At 43.4% G+C, this 18141-nt stretch overlaps 1 protein-coding gene across 1 annotated transcript in view; it reads right to left on the bottom strand.

Moving 5' to 3' along the window:
• Nucleotides 1–18141, bottom strand: part of CYP39A1 (cytochrome P450 family 39 subfamily A member 1) — a gene marked incomplete at both ends in the record, with an annotated part of 79811 nt that overhangs the window by 44964 nt on the left and 16706 nt on the right. Inside the window, 4 exons of the mRNA XM_080700047.1 lie at nt 4193–4283; nt 12019–12123; nt 15762–15855; nt 17769–17918. Of these exons, the coding sequence (XP_080556173.1) occupies nt 4193–4283; nt 12019–12123; nt 15762–15855; nt 17769–17918 (440 nt within the window). The remainder of the gene's footprint in view (nt 1–4192; nt 4284–12018; nt 12124–15761; nt 15856–17768; nt 17919–18141) is intronic.

An 18141-nucleotide genomic window follows, 5' to 3' on the forward strand; every position in this document is an offset into this window, starting at 1 on the left:
CTGATTCAGGTCTTTGGCAGGCCGCGATGGAAGCCACGGGAATGCCGTCATTGGCTGGCAAGATGGTACGGAGACCCGTCGAAGTGGAGAAATACAGGTCATTAGATGGTCAGGTGGTGACCATACGTATGGCCTTAAGAGTAAGTGAAAGCAGTACCTTCACACTTGGAAAAAGCATAATCCGAGCTATTTCTTTCCTTAGTTCCTCTCTTTCTGTCTCCACCTCCCCCGCCATCGCCTCCCACTATTCTAGTCTCTCCAGTCACCTCAAGTCTCTTTTATTGTTTTTATTTGTTTGTTTGTTTGTTTTTGGTGGTATTGGAACCCAGGGGCATTCTACCTCCCAGCCCTATTTTTTATTCTTTATTTTGAAACAGGGTCTCACTGAGTTGCAAAGGGCCTCACTAAGTAGCTGAGGCTGTCTCTGAACCCGGATCCTGCTGTTCCAGCCTCCCAAGTACTGGGATTAAAAGCGTGCGCCACTACGCCCGGCTTTTTCCTCAAGCCCCTTCTTATTTATTTTCTTTCTAGCTTCAACAAATGGGAGAACACATTCTACCCCTGACTGCTGGAGACGGACTGAGCTCACGTAGCAGAATACTCTTGAGTTCCACCCATTTTCCTACATCCAAATGACAGGACTTGGTTGTTCTTTGTGGCTGAGTACAATTCTACCACTGTCAATCCAGCTACTATGCACGGGTCAGGGTAGGAAGGGGGGGGCCTGAAGGGAATCACACCAAGACTGGTGTGCATGTCTGTTTGCATGACTGATTCTCACTCTAAGATGTGCATTTACAGTGCATCAATATATATATATATATATATATATATATAAATATAAATAAATAAATAAATAATATATATATATATATATATACAAATACGCAAAAATATTTAGATGTTGTAATCCCAGCATTCTGGAGACAGACACAAGAGGGTGGTTCACAGACATCCTCAGCTACTCAGTGAGACCCTTCTCAACTTAGTGAGACCCTGTTTCAAAATAAAGAATAAAAAATAGGAGCCGGACGTGGTGGCGCACGCTTGTCATCCCAGTATTCGGGAGGCTGAGACCAGAGGATCGCGGTTCTCAGACAGCCTCAGCTACTTAGTGAGGCCCTCCGCAACTTAGTGAGACCCTGTTTCAAAATAAAGAATAAAAAAATAGGGCTGGGGTGTAGCATGGAGGTAGAATGCCCCTGGGTTTTATCCCCAGTGCTGCGAAAATTAATAGATAAATAAATAAACTAAAAAAAAAAAAAAAAAAACCTAGGGCTGGGGATGTAGCTCAGAGTTAGACTGTCCCTGGCTTCCATCCCCAGTACTGCAAAAAAAAAAAAAAAAAAAAAAAGTTTAGCTGTGATGAAACAAAACTGATAAACTAATTAAACTAATAATGCAAACATGGAATCTACCTAGAATATCACCATAGGGCCTGAGCCTCATTCATACTTTGCTGGTCTTTTTACTTGTTTACATTTATGAGACAGAATCTTGTCCCCCTAGAGCATGCAGATTCAAAAAAACATATGAAGACAGGAAATGTCAAACAACTACAATTGATATATGAGGTTAATATATATAATTTATATATAAACATATCATATAAATATAAATATGTAAAATAAATCCCTTTTCATTTCATAATGTGTGAAGAGCAGGGAAGGTCCAAGTCGAGGTGTCCTCTGCCTCTGGAGATACAGCCTCAAACTCCATGATGACAAATCCTACCTTTCAGCTTTTTCAGCCATAATTTTCAACCATAATTATAATTTCAGTCATAATTTGACTTCTTTTGTAGCTAAGTATTACCCATACTTTCCTACTTCTTTGTAATACATTTTTGTTGCTAAACATCAGAAATATTGGTTTGTTTGTTTATTTTTTTTGTGGGTCTGGGGATGGAACCCAGGGGTATTCAACCTCTGAGCTACAGCCCCTGCCCTATCTTTTTATTCTTTATTTTGAAACTGGGTCTCACTGAGTTGTGGAGGACCTCATTGAGTAGCTGAGGCTGTCCGCGAACCGCGATCCTCTTGTCTCAGCCTCCTGAATGCTGGGATTACAAGGGTGTGCCGCCATGCCCGGCTGTTTGTTTGTTTGTTTGTTTGTTTATTTATTTGCAGTGCTGGGGATTGAGCCCAGGGGTGTTCTACCTCTGAGCTACACCCCCAGCCCTATTTTTTTATTCTTTATTTTTGAAACAGGATCTCACTAAGTTTCAGAAGGCCTCACTAAGTACCGGAGGCTGACCACAAACCTGAGATCCTCCTGTCTCAGCCTCCCTCGTACTGGGATTACAAGCATGCACCACCACGCCTGGCAACATCAGACATTTTAAGCAAAATAATGTGATGACTCTGGAAATGGGGTTCTCTTCATTGCTCCAGGAGTTGCCGCCAACTATCTACAGCCGTGACTGCTATTTGTTTTGCTAGTGACTTTTCTAGTGAACCCTGTAGATATATATGTGTGTGTCCTTTGTGGCCACTGGAGTCTCTACTGGGAGCTTAGGGGTCAGTAACGACAGGAGAAAAGCCTGGAACCAGCATCTCTCCCAGTCTGTGAGTTCTGGGAGTCAGTGACACAAACTAGCAATGCTCTGATAGGACATGCACAGCTCTGCCTGGGCCTGCATCTCCTGCCTAAGGTCAGCCAGAGGGGACAGCTAAGGGACTCCTGCAGTCCTTCCAGACCATCCACACAGTTCTAGGCACACACACAGCCAGAGAAATTCAGGTAGGCTTCTGGAGTCCTAGGAGTAAGTTTAATAATCTTTTCAAGCAGCCCTATAATCCATTCTTTCCTTTTAAGGTACTTTTTTTGTTTTAGTTTGGTTTGGGTTTTGGGCTGTGTTATTGTTTAGATCCAAATGTTATCACTGGCGCAGGCACTGATTTATTAAATAACTGCTACTGAGTCCACCCTAAAAGAACACCGAAGAACAGGCTGTCCCTGAATCTGCAGCTCTCCCGACTCAAGTCTCCCAAGTGCTGGGATTACACATATGCGCCTCTATGCTCGGCCTAATTTTTTATATCAGAATATATAATTTGACATAGTAAGGTTTTTTCAAAATGTAATCTCAATAAATTTTTAAAAGACTAAATAAGCACTTGTATCTTCATTCAAGCTTATTTCTGCTTTTTAAAACAAAGGACATATAAAGAGCCCAAGTCTGAACTGAAAAGTTCAAAATAGCAATTCCTACCTGTAGCTCCCAACAACTGTCTTTTTTTTTTATAATCTCTTTTCCTAAAACTAATGCACTGTAATTGTGCGCCACAATGAAATTCAGCATGACACGGACATCCGTGCACACAGCACTCAGTGAACTTTCCCATGTTTCTGTGAGACTGGAATTGGCAATGATAATTTGACAGTCTCTTGATGGCAAACCTTATCTGATCTCCACACAGCCATTAGTAACTTTATGTAATATACGCAGGCTGCAGCGTATTCTTTTTATAAATCTGGAAAACTGCACAACTGGATTTGTAGATCAATTGAATTGAGGGGCCAAAGAGATTAGAGAGAGAAAAAAAAACCCTGCACATATGCTTAAGTAAGATAACTAGGCAAGTCGCAGTCTGTCTGGCATGCATTTCGCCATCTAGAAGATAAGGGAGTTGGACTAGTTGTTTCTTAAAACACTTGACTGTAATGAAATTCTAAGATTCAAGCTGATCGATTTGTATCCCGAAGTGCACAACAAGTTTTGTTTAACTTTGACGTATGTTGAATTTCTCCCAAAGTGTAGACGTTTATTTTGCCAATTGTGTTAGTCAGCTTGCAGCCACTGCAATGACAGAAGTGAAATCATTTATTTATAAAGAGAAAAGGCTTCTTTGGGCTCAGTTTTGGAGGTTTGGACCCCGGCTGGGCAAGCCTGTTGCTTTGGGACTCCGTGTTGGAGAGCGTGTGGCAGACCTAACATCCTCGTGGCCTGGATGCAAAAGAGACAGAGAAGGGCCTGGGAGCCCAAAGCCTCCTCCAGGGAACAACCCCAGGACCTCCAGACCTCCTACCGGGCCCAGACCCTAAAGGATCCACTGCCTGCCAGTAGTGACGCCCTAGAAACCAAGCCACACAGGAATATGCAAGGTCTGGACTCTCCACCAACCATATGTGGTAAATGCTGAGTAGAGGATGTGTCCTCAGTGTCATCAAATGAGTCCAGGTTCAGTACCTGCTGTGCCAAACACAGTAGATATGCCTTCCACGATGGTCTTGTGGATGTCAGGGCGAGAGAGGATAAAGGCCAGGGTCCACAAGGCAGCCTGAGAAAAACAAACACACACCAAAGTCACGATCTTCTTGGGAGCCAAACAAATGCATAATCGGCATTAGCGAACAACACTGAAAAGAAGGAAGAGTGATGTTTAAATAAAAATGAGTAAAAAAGCATCCTTGAGAGTGATGAGATTTTATCAACGCAACTGATGCTATGTATTTTTAAGAGGTCACATTTACGCTGTCACTGTGGTTTAACTATACTCATAACTATACCCATATAACCACCTAAAAAATAGAAGAAATAAGATTATAAGCAGCATAATATATTATATAGATAGACATCAGATACTTAGAAGCAACAAAGCACGGCATTCAAAAATGTTCATACAGCCAGGCGTGGTGGCGCACGCTTGTAATCTCAGTACTTGGGAGGCTGAGACAGCAGGATTCGGGTTCGAGACCAGCCTCAGCTATTTAGTGAGGCCCTCCGCAATTTAGTGAGATGCTGTTTCAAAATAAAGAATAAAAAACAGGGCTGAGGGTGTAGCTTGGAGGTAGAATGCCCCTGAGTTCAATCTCCAGCAACACACACACACACACACACACACACACCCCATGTTAATACAAGCCAAGTATTGTTAGCACATGCCTGTAAACCCAGTACTTGGGCGGCTGAGACTGGAGGACTGCAGATTCAAAAATCAGCAACCTAGCAAGGCTGTTTCAAATAAAAACAAAACAAAACAAAACAAATTTAAAAAGGGCTGGAGGTTTATCTTGGAGGTAGAATGTCCCTGGGTTCCATCCCCAGTATCCCCACCACACCCATACATGAAAGAATTTTAATACAAAACAAAAACATTTTTCAAGGTTCAACATCTTTAAAGTACAAATGAATTAATATTTTATTTTCCACAAATGAAACAGGATAATTTTAAATAAGCCTAAGAATCTGGACATAGTGGTGCATGCTTGTAATCCCAGCATTCAGGAGCCTGAGACAGGAAGAATCGTGGTTTGCGGACAACCTCAGCTACTTAGTGAGGCCCTTTGCAACTCAGTGAGACTGTTTCAAAATAAAAAAATAGGGCTGGGGGTGTCACTCAGAGGTAGAATGCCCCTGGGTTCCATCCCCAGTACCACTAAATAAATAAATAAGCAAGCAAGCCCAGTAAACTATACCTAAAATTCCATAAACTAAATTATGACACTGCTGTATATGAAAAATAGGGTCATTTCATAGCTGAATGCTATGGGACAGAGTATATTTACATATGTCCTCTCTTGACTGATTAAAATGATTTCATGTCTTCCTTCAATATGGTATTATGACAGAAACATGTCAAAAATTGTGACATAAAATGTAAAGATGCTAGACATCTCAAAATTTACCTTCCCACTCAGGTAGGTATTATTTTTGCTTCTAAGGTTATATGATAAAGAAAACCTGTGTAAAAGCATTAAAAGAAGCTTGTGTTTCCCTTTCATTTTTCTCTGCTATAAACAACTATCGTGGAAGAAGCTCCACATAGCAAAGTCAGTCCTGAAACGACAGAGGCAATTCTTTGCATAACCTAAGCCTTTTTGCCTCTTCTGTTTAGTAACATTCAGTACCTTGAAATAATCCCAGTGCTCCCCTTTGTGGTCAAAAGAAGAACAGCTGTCTGGAAGTGATCAAATGGACCCAGTTCAGTACTGTCCGTGGCTTTCCCCTGGGAGCCATTAAATTGTGCAACAGTACAACGATTATGTGCGGGTGTGTGAACATGTACACAGAACACTCTTTCATAAACAACTCCTTCTCCAGAGCACCGTCCAGATTAGAAAAGATGTGCCCTCAAGCTCATCTGGTTCATTTTCACAGACCATGAATCAAGTCGAGTATTCAGAGAGCTCTATTCTCTTGTCCACGCCCAGGCCTTATCTCCTATTATGTATGTGTAGATAAAAGTGCCAAATTAGTGTCTGTAATTAATACCCACTCAGAGAGGGTCAGCAAGAGATCTGAAGAGAGATACCTGGCATGCACCTGTTCCCCATGGAGAAGAGCCTAAGCAAGGGGTACATAGCTCCACGGTAAGTTAAAAGAACACAGGAGAACAGTGGAATTCAACAGCGGGAAAATGCAGAACTTGTAAAGTTCAGACACTTCCGATGGCAGCACAGTAAGAAAAACAAAAGATTCCAGCTCCTGCCGATCTGCTCCACAGCTGGGCTGGGGAGTTGCTCGTCCTCAGGGGTAAAGGTGAAAGAGAGTCCTACCACACTTTATCAGCACAGATCCCGGCAGCCCTAGAGACTGCCAAGTTTCACAACCCTTACATAAGAAGCCTGATATCTACTCTGGAAAAGGAGCTCACTTCCCAGCCAACCCTGTATTTCTGTCTTCGGGAAATATCTTTAAGGGACCTATTGTCTGAATCTGAACTGGTCCGGGGGTCAGACACCCTGTACAGCATCATCTCTGGTACACGGCAGGCACTCTACTGTCCTGGCCCAACAGGTGGATACCTTACAAACAAAACTAGGCTGGGTGGAATGACTTGGCCACAAACCTACTGAGAGCTCTCTGCTGTAGGGGGTGGATATCATGACCCCGAGGAAAAAGAGGCTTTAGAAGCAGCCCTCTGAGACTCGGGGTATGGCTAGTCTCACGTGGTTTCCTGCAGAGACAGGACCGGAGGTGACTGTGCATGTGGTCTTCACCACCCCTCTCTCGGCACGAGAGAAGGAACTCTGTGTTCCCTGGCTCCCCACCCACAGAGACGTCATGCTGGGGCAATCTCAAACAACTCTCAGGCTCCAGGGTGCACACCCTAAAAAAGTTGGAAGAAATTCTTCGACTAATACCAGCTGCTTGCTGCTCTTACTGCTGCCTGTGCATGCTCAACTGGGAGTCATTTTTCCCAGCTCTAGATCTGACCCACTCCCAGTTGATCCCTGATCCACTGTACAATGGAAAGAACTAGAGTGTAGAAAAGACCCCATCCCATGGGATGAACAGCTAGAGGGGGTCTGAGGTCCTGCTTCTGCCCACAGTAGCAGCCAAAAGGAACCTTACAACTCTTGCTGCCAGCACCACCCTTGTGTGATCATGGACTGTGGATGAGATTGGGTGCTAGTGCCACAGAGCGGGTGCTCAGATCCCTGTACCCACCTCTCCCTGTGAAGCACTGGGGCCTGCACCAGTGTCTAATCAGAGGACAAGTGCTCCATCCCCTCTCTGCCACTGGAGCAGCCAATACCAGTGATCCTTTCAGGAAATACAGCCACATCAACAGTGCCGAGGACATCTCCATCACCTGACAGGGCCACCACTATCACCCTAGGAGTAACCACAGAGAATGAACCCCACACACTCTGTTGTCTATACCACGCCTGCCTGCACTGCTAGCGTGGTGTCTCCACTCTGGCATGACTGGTAGAGACAGTGGGTCTCTCTGATTCTGATATGTTATGCACGGCCCCTAAATCCACTAATGTATGGTACTAAATAAGCTATGGGGAAGTTACTCTATAGTGGCCAGCTGGAAATTAACTTGACATTGCGAAATAAACCAATATCCCAAGATGCATCTGCAGGAGAAAATGGGCTTACTAAGAAGGCCATCTTGTCAAAGTGATGGAGATATCCAATCCACCAGCTGCATAAATCTCAACATAGGAACATGAGAAATGTGCAAAAACAGGGTAGCATGGCACCTCCTAAAGAACAAAACTCTAAGAAGAGATTCCAAAGATACTGAAGTGGGTGAAATGCCTGGTAAGGAATTCAAAAGTGTGATTCTTACTCAACAAGATCCAAGAGCAAACAGACAAGTAGCTAAATGAAACCAAGAAGACAATGCGGATATGGATGATGAATTCAGCAAAGCAATTCTGAACAAGAAACAATCCGATGTCTTGAAAATAAAGAGCTCAATAAGTGAGATACAAAAATTTAGTCTTAGCATGCACAAGGCTCAAACCCTAGCACTGCAAATAATAAAAAGAATCTGTTGAAAGCTTTGCTCCAGACTAGATAGGGCAGAAATATCACATTCAAATAAAATTAGAGGAAAAAAAGAAATAGTACAGACAAAATTCAAGATTTTGGGGACACTATTTATTAAAAGATCAAATATTCACATGATGGGCATAACTAAAAGGGGAGAAATAAAAGTTAATAATGCTGTTAAGTTACCATTTTAATGCCTGTTTTTTCTTAACATATTTCTCAGGAAATTTGTTAGTTACTACTTTAAAAAAAGGTACTTTTTAAAAATAAGAGAAGGTCTATAAAAGAGAGCACAGAGTTAGTTCAAAGTGTATTATGTAATGCTAAATCAATAAGCAAGAATCAGAATCGGTGACCCTGAGGTCATCGTGCACTCACGTTGGGGAGAGGAGTTCAAAACTGCTCCCAACAGCACCAACTGGAATTCTACGAGAGGGGTCAATCCCACGGCCAGAGCAGAGCAAAAAGAAGGACCACCTGACCCATGGAGCCGCAGGAGCATCTGTTATAACAGCATCCCATTGTTTTGGGGCACTAACCATGAAAGTGAGCCGAGCCAGGGAGGAAAGCTCGGGGATGCGCCGGGGATAATGAATTGAGCGTGTGCCTCAGCATCATTTCTCCATGCCTCCAAAAGAAGATTTAACCAATAGCGATGGAGCCTCTAGGACAGGATCGTTTTCTACCAATCAGGGAAATACAAATACGTATGAGGCCACTTCGGCCCAAAGAATCTTTATCTTACTGCAGATACGAGACACACATACAGGAGAAAACTGACCAGTGGACACGCCACCCCGCGGTGCACATAACAAATGCTATATAGCAGCTGAGAGCGGGGACAGAAGGCAGTCGCTATGGGAAACACTTAGAAAGAACTTCAGAGAAGAAACCAGAAGGTAAAATGGCAGCTTTGAAATTGGTTTGGAGACCATGTTCTAGAAAGCCAAGCATGGTGGCACATGCCTATAATCCCAGTACTTGGGAGGGTGAGACGGGAGGATTATAGGATTGCGAGTACCCCCTGCAATTTAGTGAGGCCCTCAGCAACTTAGTGAGACCTTGTTTCAAAAGAAAAAAAATGTTTTAAAAAGTTCCATTTGGCAGTCAGGAATTTCTTGGAAATAGGATATGGTCTTCCCACTGAAATAATTCCCCAAGTTATAGTTAATATCTTGAGACAGTCCACCAAGGCACACCGAAGCCACAACAGAGCATCCTAGTGAACTGGTGTTAAACCCATTTGAAATCTAAGCACTGGGTCCCATGGTCCTCCAGACAGAGAACGGGGGGTGGGGAGGTAATGATGTCATCCGGGTCCCAAGAAAGGATACGCCTGCCATCTACACCTCTGGCAGGGCTTCAACAGCTCTCTTGGCAACAGTAGGTCATAAAAGCCAGAGAGCAGAACCACTCTCACTCTGGGCCTTTAGTAAGTCAAGTGTTGGGCAGCCGACGTGATCTGGATTCATTATTCCTGGGCGGTTGAAGGTAGCCACTGGGTGAAGGTAGGGTGGTTTGGGTAAGAAGAGACCATCAGCGTTGACTGAGCACCTGTGCTGCTCCAGGGTCTGTCAGCTGTCTACCCTGTGTATCTTTCAGTACTGTCCTCACAACTCTCCTTTGAGGAGGGCAGCATCATCCCATTTTACGGGTGAGGACTCTGAGGCTTTGAGGGGTTAAACGATGGCCACTGTCACCTGGCGCTGGGAACTGGCTTTATATCTGACCCCGTGGCTTTTGCAAGGTCTCTGTTAGCACCCCAGGCTGCCTCCTGGAGTGCCAACAAGAGCCAGCAAGATGGAACTTTCGCTAATCATCAGACGCTTCCTTTCTGAAATGAGTGATTTCAATCCTCGCAGATCAGTGCCAGGAACATTCCAAAGAACTGACTCCCTCCATGTCTGATCAATGGCGCTTTGTGTGGCTCGCTTCCGGGGGCCTTCCTAACGAGGTTCTGAAAATTAATCCTCTGACAGCAGAGGCTGTTTTCTTGCTGCTTGGGGAGTTGTTTTTGCGTTTGCTTTTCAACTTTGCTGTAGCTTAAACAGTTTCCAGGAAAATTATTTAAGGAAAAACTCAGAGTAACATTAGAGGTACATAGAGTATGAGAAAGATTAGGCTATGTTTACTTGACCATATCAGATTAAAAACTACATATGTATAAATAGATACATATTTACATACATTCATGGCTGACACACATTTGAGCAGAGGCCGGAATTTCTATCTCTGCTTTTACATTTTACATTTTTTAACATTTTTAACATTTAAAATTTAAAATTTAAAAATTTAAAAATTTTTAACATTTTACAACAGGTTAAGAAAAACTATGATATCAAGGCTCAGAAATCCTTCAGCCACCCAGACCTTCAGTAAGAGGAAGGAAGAATAATTAACACATCTTCATTTCTAGTTGTTGGAAGAAAATGACCATCCTGTCATAAGAGATGGCTTCCCCTTTAATTTGAGAGATCGTTAAGTGGCAGCTTAGGCTGGGGTGAGAGCCTCCTGACCCAGGAAACTAGTGTGGATTGGAAAGAAAGCAGCAGCTACACATCAGGGCTGTCATCTAACTTGTGACAGCTTTTAAAAATACTTGGGAAGCTAGGTGTGGTGGTGCATGCCTGTAATCCAGCATTTGGGAGGCTGAGACAGGAGGATCGCAGTTCACGTTTGTGGACAGGCTTAGCTACTTAGGCCTTTTGCAACTCAGTGTGACCCTGTTTCAAAAGCAAGAATAAAAAAATAGAGCTGGGGTGTAGCTCAGAGGTAAACTGCCCCTGGGTTCCATCCCCAGTACCACACACACACACACACACACACACACACTTGGGAGGTTGAGACAGGAGGATCACAGGTTCAAGGCCAACCTCAATGACTTAGGGAGACCCTTTGAGACTTTGCAAGACTCTTTTAGAATAAAAAAATAAAAATGGGCTGGGGGATTATAGCTTGGAAGTAGAATGGCCCTAGGTTCAATCCCCCATACCAAACAAAAAAAAAGAGTCAAGGAAAGAAGGAAAGAGGGAATGGGGAAAGGAAGGGAAAGAAAAGCAAGGGAGGGCGGGAGGCTGATTGATGTCTTGAGCCCCAGCCACAGGGGAGCTGGCAGAACCCAGAAGTAATGCAAAGAATGGTAGTGCACAGGAGAGGGGACATGGGAAAAGAGTCCTCAGAGCAACTTTGTAGAGAAAAAAGTTTTAGAGAAACCAATACTCAAGTCCTAGGAACATATTACGAGTTTTATGTACATTATCTGTGTCTTTTTTTTCTTTCTTTCTTTTTAAGGAAATGGAGGCACAGGAGTTTAAATGCCCACCAACTTCTACAGGTATGGCCAAGAAGGTCTGCACGAAGTTCCATTTTATCTAGAGCTAACCCACTCTTTCCTCTGTAAAAGGCTGGGCTGAGCCTTACTGGTCTGCATGGCAGTCACAGAGCGCACAGTGCTGAGCGGCGTGGCCACAGCCGGCCCCAGGGGCGAGCTTTCCCCGGGGCCTGTGTGCGGCCTCTCGGACAGCGCTTTGCGGATCCTGGCTTTGCTCCGCTGTGACCTAGCTGGATTGCATATGCATTCAGTTTGTTTGTGGTTTTTTTTTAATCTCACAAATAAATCCATTGTAGTCTTTTTCCTCTCCATCATCAATGAAAGGATGAAAGGAGAGAGAGAGTGAGAGAGAGAGAGAGAGAGAGAGAGAGAGAGAGAGAAAGAGAAAGAGAAATGAAGAAAGAAAAAGTACAGGAGACAGCATGCCGCCCGCGCTTTGTTACCTACTCACAGGAGCAGCGTTGGACAGAGATGCCCACAGCAGCAGCAGCACATAATTTGGACTTTGTTCCCGGGTTTCCATCTCTAGGATATCCAGCATCGCCCGCATTACTGTCTATTTAAGAGAAATAATTACTGTTAAGTGGCAGCCAAGTGACAAAGACCGATATTCACAAGCAGAAGGTCGTGCGGTTTTCTCTAACCCGAAAGACACGACTCTTGTCCTGGCTACGCTTGCAATGTGATTCATGTTACGGGGCTGATACAACTCGCTGACAGGACGGTGATCAGGCCTGGGGATGCCAATGGTGCTCAACTAAGTGACCGTGTTGGTTTGGACCCTGGCTCTGCTATTTAAAGGCTGAATGATCTTGTTCAAGTTTCTTTAATCTCTTGCTGTCTCAGTTTCCCAATGTGGCCGGCATGGCGGTGCGCGCTTGTCATAACAGCACTTGGGGGGCTGAGACACGACAGGTTTGAGGACGGCCTCACCAACTAGTGAGGCTCTCATCAACCTAGTGAGACCCCATTTTAAAAGAGAAGTAAAAAATAGGGCTGGCAGTATAGCTTGGAGGCAGAATCCCCTGGCTTCAATTTCTAGTGTTTATTACAAATAAATAAATAAGTACATAGAATGCTCATAACGTAGTACCAACTCATACGATTGCTGTAGGAACTAAATTAATGAAGTTGCCTATAAAATGTCTAAAGCAAAGTCTGTTACATATTATTTTTTTTATGGTACTGGGGATGGAACCCAGGGGCATTGTACCTCCGAGCTTCACCCCCAGCCCTATTTTTTATTCTTTATTTTGTAACAGGGTCTCACTGAGTTGCAAAGGGCCTCACTAAGTAGCTGAGGCTGGCCATGAATCGCGATCCTCCTGTCTCAGCCTCCCTAATACTGGGATTACAAGCCTGCGCAACCATGCCCGGCAAGGGGAGACTTTTAGACTCCACGTAGCTAAGGCTGGCTGAAAACCATGATCCTCCCATCTCAGCCTCCCAAATGCTGACATTACAAGCACGTGCCACCGGGCCCGGCTGACATTTTTTGTTTTTAAACAGAGTCTCAAGAGGTTGCCAGGAGTCTCCCTAAATTGCTGAGGCTGCTACTGTTCAGCCTCACGAGTACTGAGATTACAGGCATGCACCATGACACCCACCACATAATACATTCTGATGTGTCATCTTTTAAAAATTTAATCACTGCTCTTAGAAAATGCAGATAAGCCAGACATATAGATCTCTGGAGCACTCAGAATCAAGCCCAGTTCCAGCCACCATGTAGATGCCCAGTCTTTCCAGCATGGAGAGATGTGCCACACCTGTACATTATAAATCCCACAACACTTTAAAACCATGCAGAGGGAGGGCAATGCCTCGACTGGGGCCAGCTCAGAGCAGGGGTTCGCCCGCGGGCACCTACTACGGTGTTCCCAGGTCAACACCACACAAGTTCCATTAAGGTATTTTCTTCATGGGGAGGTTTTCCCAGACTCGCCTTTACCCGTGGTAGCTCCCCGGTCATAGGAAAGAAGTTCAAACACCAGAACGTTTTCATTAGGTTACTGGTGCATTTCTCACTTTAAGTAACTCAGGTCTAGATGACAGAGAAAGTGGGAGCCACGGTCTATCCACAGCTGCTAAGGCCAAGCACTGTTTTAAGTGTTTAATGTCATTCCCTAACCAAAAATAAAAAAAGTAAATAAAGCCAAGAGGTTATGAAGGGTTCTTATGCATGACTCATGGTATCACAAATGACTGCCGATACCCTCATCGCACACAAAGGCCACTATAACTTTATACAGAAAGTACGTCTACAAGGACATCTGCCCAGCAATTGTCTGTTTAATCTCGGACTGATGGCACTCTTATTATTAATTACTGTGGCCAAAGATGGTTTCAGAATGTTTGAGGTAAACCCTTAAAAATGTCCCCTTGCCGCCCTCCTTTGAATATGTTCGTAGTTTACGACGGCCTAAGTGCGTCCGCTGCAACGCTCAAAGGTTCCCAATGCATGTCATTATTCTTTGGAGAATTTTCTCTCTGGTTGTTTTATTTCAGTTGCTATTAGGGGACTCTGACATAGACTGGTAGGTGGCTGAGCAAGAACCCTCCCTGCGGTTGATCCCTGGCTCCAGAGCCCACACTCCTGGCAGTTATGCTATTCGACCCCTTAGAGACACGATCCCTAATTCTCACAGCTTAGGTATTGAAAGAACTGCACTGGACCCAACTGTGATTTTGCTGAGAATCCTGTAACATAGAAAATGACTACTGAATCCTTAGTAAATAAAACATATTGCAACACAGAGAGCGTCGCTGTGACTAAGGCATATACTTTTTCAAAACTGACTGTGCACTCTAATCCTCAACTTTCTGGGTTTAATAATCCCGAGATGTCTTGGTATTAAAGGGGTTATAAAAATAAATGGTAAGTGAGTTTGTAAAATGTGGCGCTGTGTCTGGCACAGAACTACCAGCCCATAAAATGTGAGCTGATGTCTCGTTTCTGTAATAATGTGTGCGTAAGGCTTAAAATAGTGTAAGTCTGAATTTCACTTACTGCTGGTCTCTATCATATTTACAATGTAAGTTGTTACTAGAGCAAATTCTACCCCAAGAAAATCCTATATATATATTTCATTCTTTGTGTGTGTGTGTGTGTGTGTGTGTGTGTGTGTGTGTGTGTGTGTGTGTGTGTGTGTGTGTGTGTGTGTGTAGTCCTGGGAATGGAACCCAGGGGCATTCTACCTCTGAGCTACACTCCCAGCCCTATTTTTAACTTTTTATTTTGAAACCAGGTCTTGCTAAGCTGTGAAGGGCCTCACTAAGTAGCTGAGGCTGGTTGTGAACCTGTGACCCTCCCGTCTCAGCCTCCCCAGTACTGGGATTCCAAGTGTGCCCCACCACACCCAGCTACTTTGTGGAGTTTTAGTAACCTTTCCCAATTGGTACCACTCCCTCCTGCTGCCATTGGCACAACTGTTAAATAAAAATGGTGAGAACCCTTTGTCTTAACTGAGCTCCAGCACTGGGCCCCACAAAACTCCAATAAAACTCAAAAGAGAGTCACTCGGGCTAAAGCTGCATAGCACCAAAATTAAGTTGCTTCCAGGAGAAAGAGTGATAGTCCAGCTTCCCAAACGGGCCAGTACACATGGCACTGACGTTTCCTTTGCTTTAGTCTTATGTCCTTTAATCCTTACAAAAAGTTACCAGAAGGGATGAGTGGTGGACCAATCAGCTGTTTTTCTATTGTTCTTTCTCCCACACCGCCATCTTTCATGGAAAGTAACTCTGAAATGACCAATCAGCTTTCTGTTCTTTGTCTCTGTTAGGTGTTTTCAGACTTTCTCTATGAAATCCACCTCTTCTGCCCAGCCTATCAAAATATTTACTGTATTTTCTAGAATGGCAAAATAAAGCCAATTAAGATCTTTAAAGTAAATTGCAATTTTATCCTTCGACACCACCAGCTATATGGAAACATGTAAATCACAGGGCATCAGAGTTTCGTTTTATCTTACTGGTTGTAGCCTCCGTGTTTTGCTTAGATTGAGGATTAATGTTTATTTCACTGTTGTGAGGATGTAATAATAAAATAATGTATATAAGCACGTTCATTTCATCACTTGGCCCCCAAACTGGACCTAAACACATGGTTTTAAAAAACATATATTTAACAATTATAGTTTATTGCTATCTTTTCCACACATACTTTAGTAAAAGGAGCTAAGGAATACTTACCACAGAATTATCTCTTGTAGATTCGCATGCTTTTATGTCTGGGATTTTTTTCTCGAGCATTCTTAGTAACCACTTCTTGGATTTTGACCAGTTTCTGCATAAGAAAAATATATTATGTGTAAGGATTAATCTGAAAGCATTTTAGGAGTTGTGGTCCCTGGTATGAAAGAGGGAATGTCTTTGGAATTAGAATTACTTCTCCAAATTTCATCTTCATTTTCAGGTAGAATTTCTTATGAGGTCTGCCTTCAGAATTATTTCCATTTTTTTTTTTTTTTGCGGTACTGGGGATGGAACACAGGGGCTTTCTACCTCTGAACTACACCCCCAGTCCTATTACTTCTTCTTTATTTTGAAACAGGGTCTCACTGAGTTGCCAAGGGCCTCACTAAGTAGCTGAGGCTGGGCGTGAACCGCGACCCTCCAGTCTCTGCCTCCCAAGTGCTGGGATGACAAGCGTGCGCCACCACGCCCGGTGCAGAATTATTTCTTGAGACAAGGAAAACACATTTGATTATATTTTGCAAATCAGTGTCCAAATTCCTGTGGGACTGGCATTGGACAGAAAACAGGCCCCACCTTGTGTGGTTTACTTTTCCTGTAGCTGGCTGCCATCTTTTTAATATTTTCTGATCAGTCACCAATGCCCACTTCAATGGTGAATGTCTTTGTGTCCTCTTCAAAGTCATTTGTGAAATCCTAATCCCCAAACTCATGGTGGGTTTGGGGTGATTAAAACATAAAGCTGATGCTCATAAATGGGATTAAAAGAGCTTTTCAGAAGAGTCTGGAAAGAGTGTTTGCCCTTTCTACCCTGGAAGGACGCAGTGTGAAGCTGGCAGTTGGCAACCTGGAAGATCCTTCTCTAAGACCCAGCTCATCTGATACCCTGATCCCGGCTTCCTCAGGCTCCAGAACTTTGAAAATAAATTCTTACTGCTTATAAGCCAACCCATCCATGGTATTTTTAACAACTCAAATGGAGTAAGACAGAGAGCAAGCAGCAAGGAATGTAAAAACCATGCCGTTGCTTTGCATGTGAGTCATTTTACAAACATTTATCTGACTGAGCGATCCACTCAGCCACACCTACTTTTATTTCAGAGAGAAGTGGGCTGACGCTGGACACAGTGGATGAGTTAGCGATGATCCCAACTGTATCAACTAGATAGTAATGTTGTACGTGGATAAAGGGCCTAAAAATAAATTCTTCATTCTATATCTCTCTCTTTTTTCTCTCTCATTCTCTTTTGATTTTGCTCATCAAAAAAAGAGAAGAGAGCTCGCTTCAGCAGCACACATACTCTGATGGGAATGATAGAGATTAGCGTGGCCCTGCAGCAGCGATGATGCACAAATTCGCGAAGCATTTCATATTTTTTAATTTTTCTTGCCCAGTAGTCATATATCCCAAAGCCACTGGGCCCCGAAAGCACACATACACCACTGTTTAATGTGATCTGTATGTGGAGGTGTGTAACCCTAACAGTGTGACTTGGACTGCTTCCTGCAGGTGATTCCGGCTGTTGAGCATTTAAATTGACTATGGCGATATCCAGAAGAAAAATGCTTTTATAGATTATTTCACTGAACTACATATAAAACGGGTATCCATAAATGTATTTATTCCCCAAAAAACCCTAGGAAGAAGTGCATCTCTTTTGTTTTGTTCTTCTGTTTCTCCCTCAATTCACATGCACACTAAAACACAAACAGACGATTGAAATGGCTCCTCTGCCACCCAAATTACTCTTATATGTAATTGGAAACGAGAAGTGTATAAATTGCCGAAAGAGGCTTAATCAAAGACTCAATTATAAAGCTGGACCTGGAGGTACACGCCTGTAATCCAAATACTTGGGAGACTGAGACAGGAGGGTCGCAGGTTCAAGACCAGCCTCGGCAACTTAGTGAGACTCTTAGCAACCTAGCAAGACCTTGTTTCAGAAAATAAATGAAAGAAAATAAAATGAGCTATGGGTGTATCTCAGAGGTGGAATACAATACCTTAGGAGCCATTCTGGCATCTGGGATCCATACTCAAAGCCCTCATCATATACTTGAAAATGCTGGTAGAATTCCTTGATCTTCCTCTCATGTGTGGAAAACAAATCTTTATTAAAGAGTACATTCACTGTGACTGGATAAAGGAGGTGTCTACAAAGACAGAAACACAGGAACTCAGACCTAACGATCAAAGAAGAAAGGCACAAGGTGCAGAAGAGGGCAAGATGCAATGGCGATTTATTAGTGGTAGGTAGCATCTAACAGGGGTTTTTGGAGGGAAAGTCTCTTTTGAAGCTGTCAAAGACTTTCCAAACAGGGTCAACGTGATTTTGGGGTAGCTCAATTATGCTCTTACTTATCTCAAGATCTTAAA

The sequence above is a fragment of the Muscardinus avellanarius genome (genome assembly GCF_963383645.1).
Source record: "Muscardinus avellanarius genome assembly, chromosome: 8".
NCBI classification, from domain to species: domain Eukaryota; kingdom Metazoa; phylum Chordata; class Mammalia; order Rodentia; family Gliridae; genus Muscardinus; species Muscardinus avellanarius.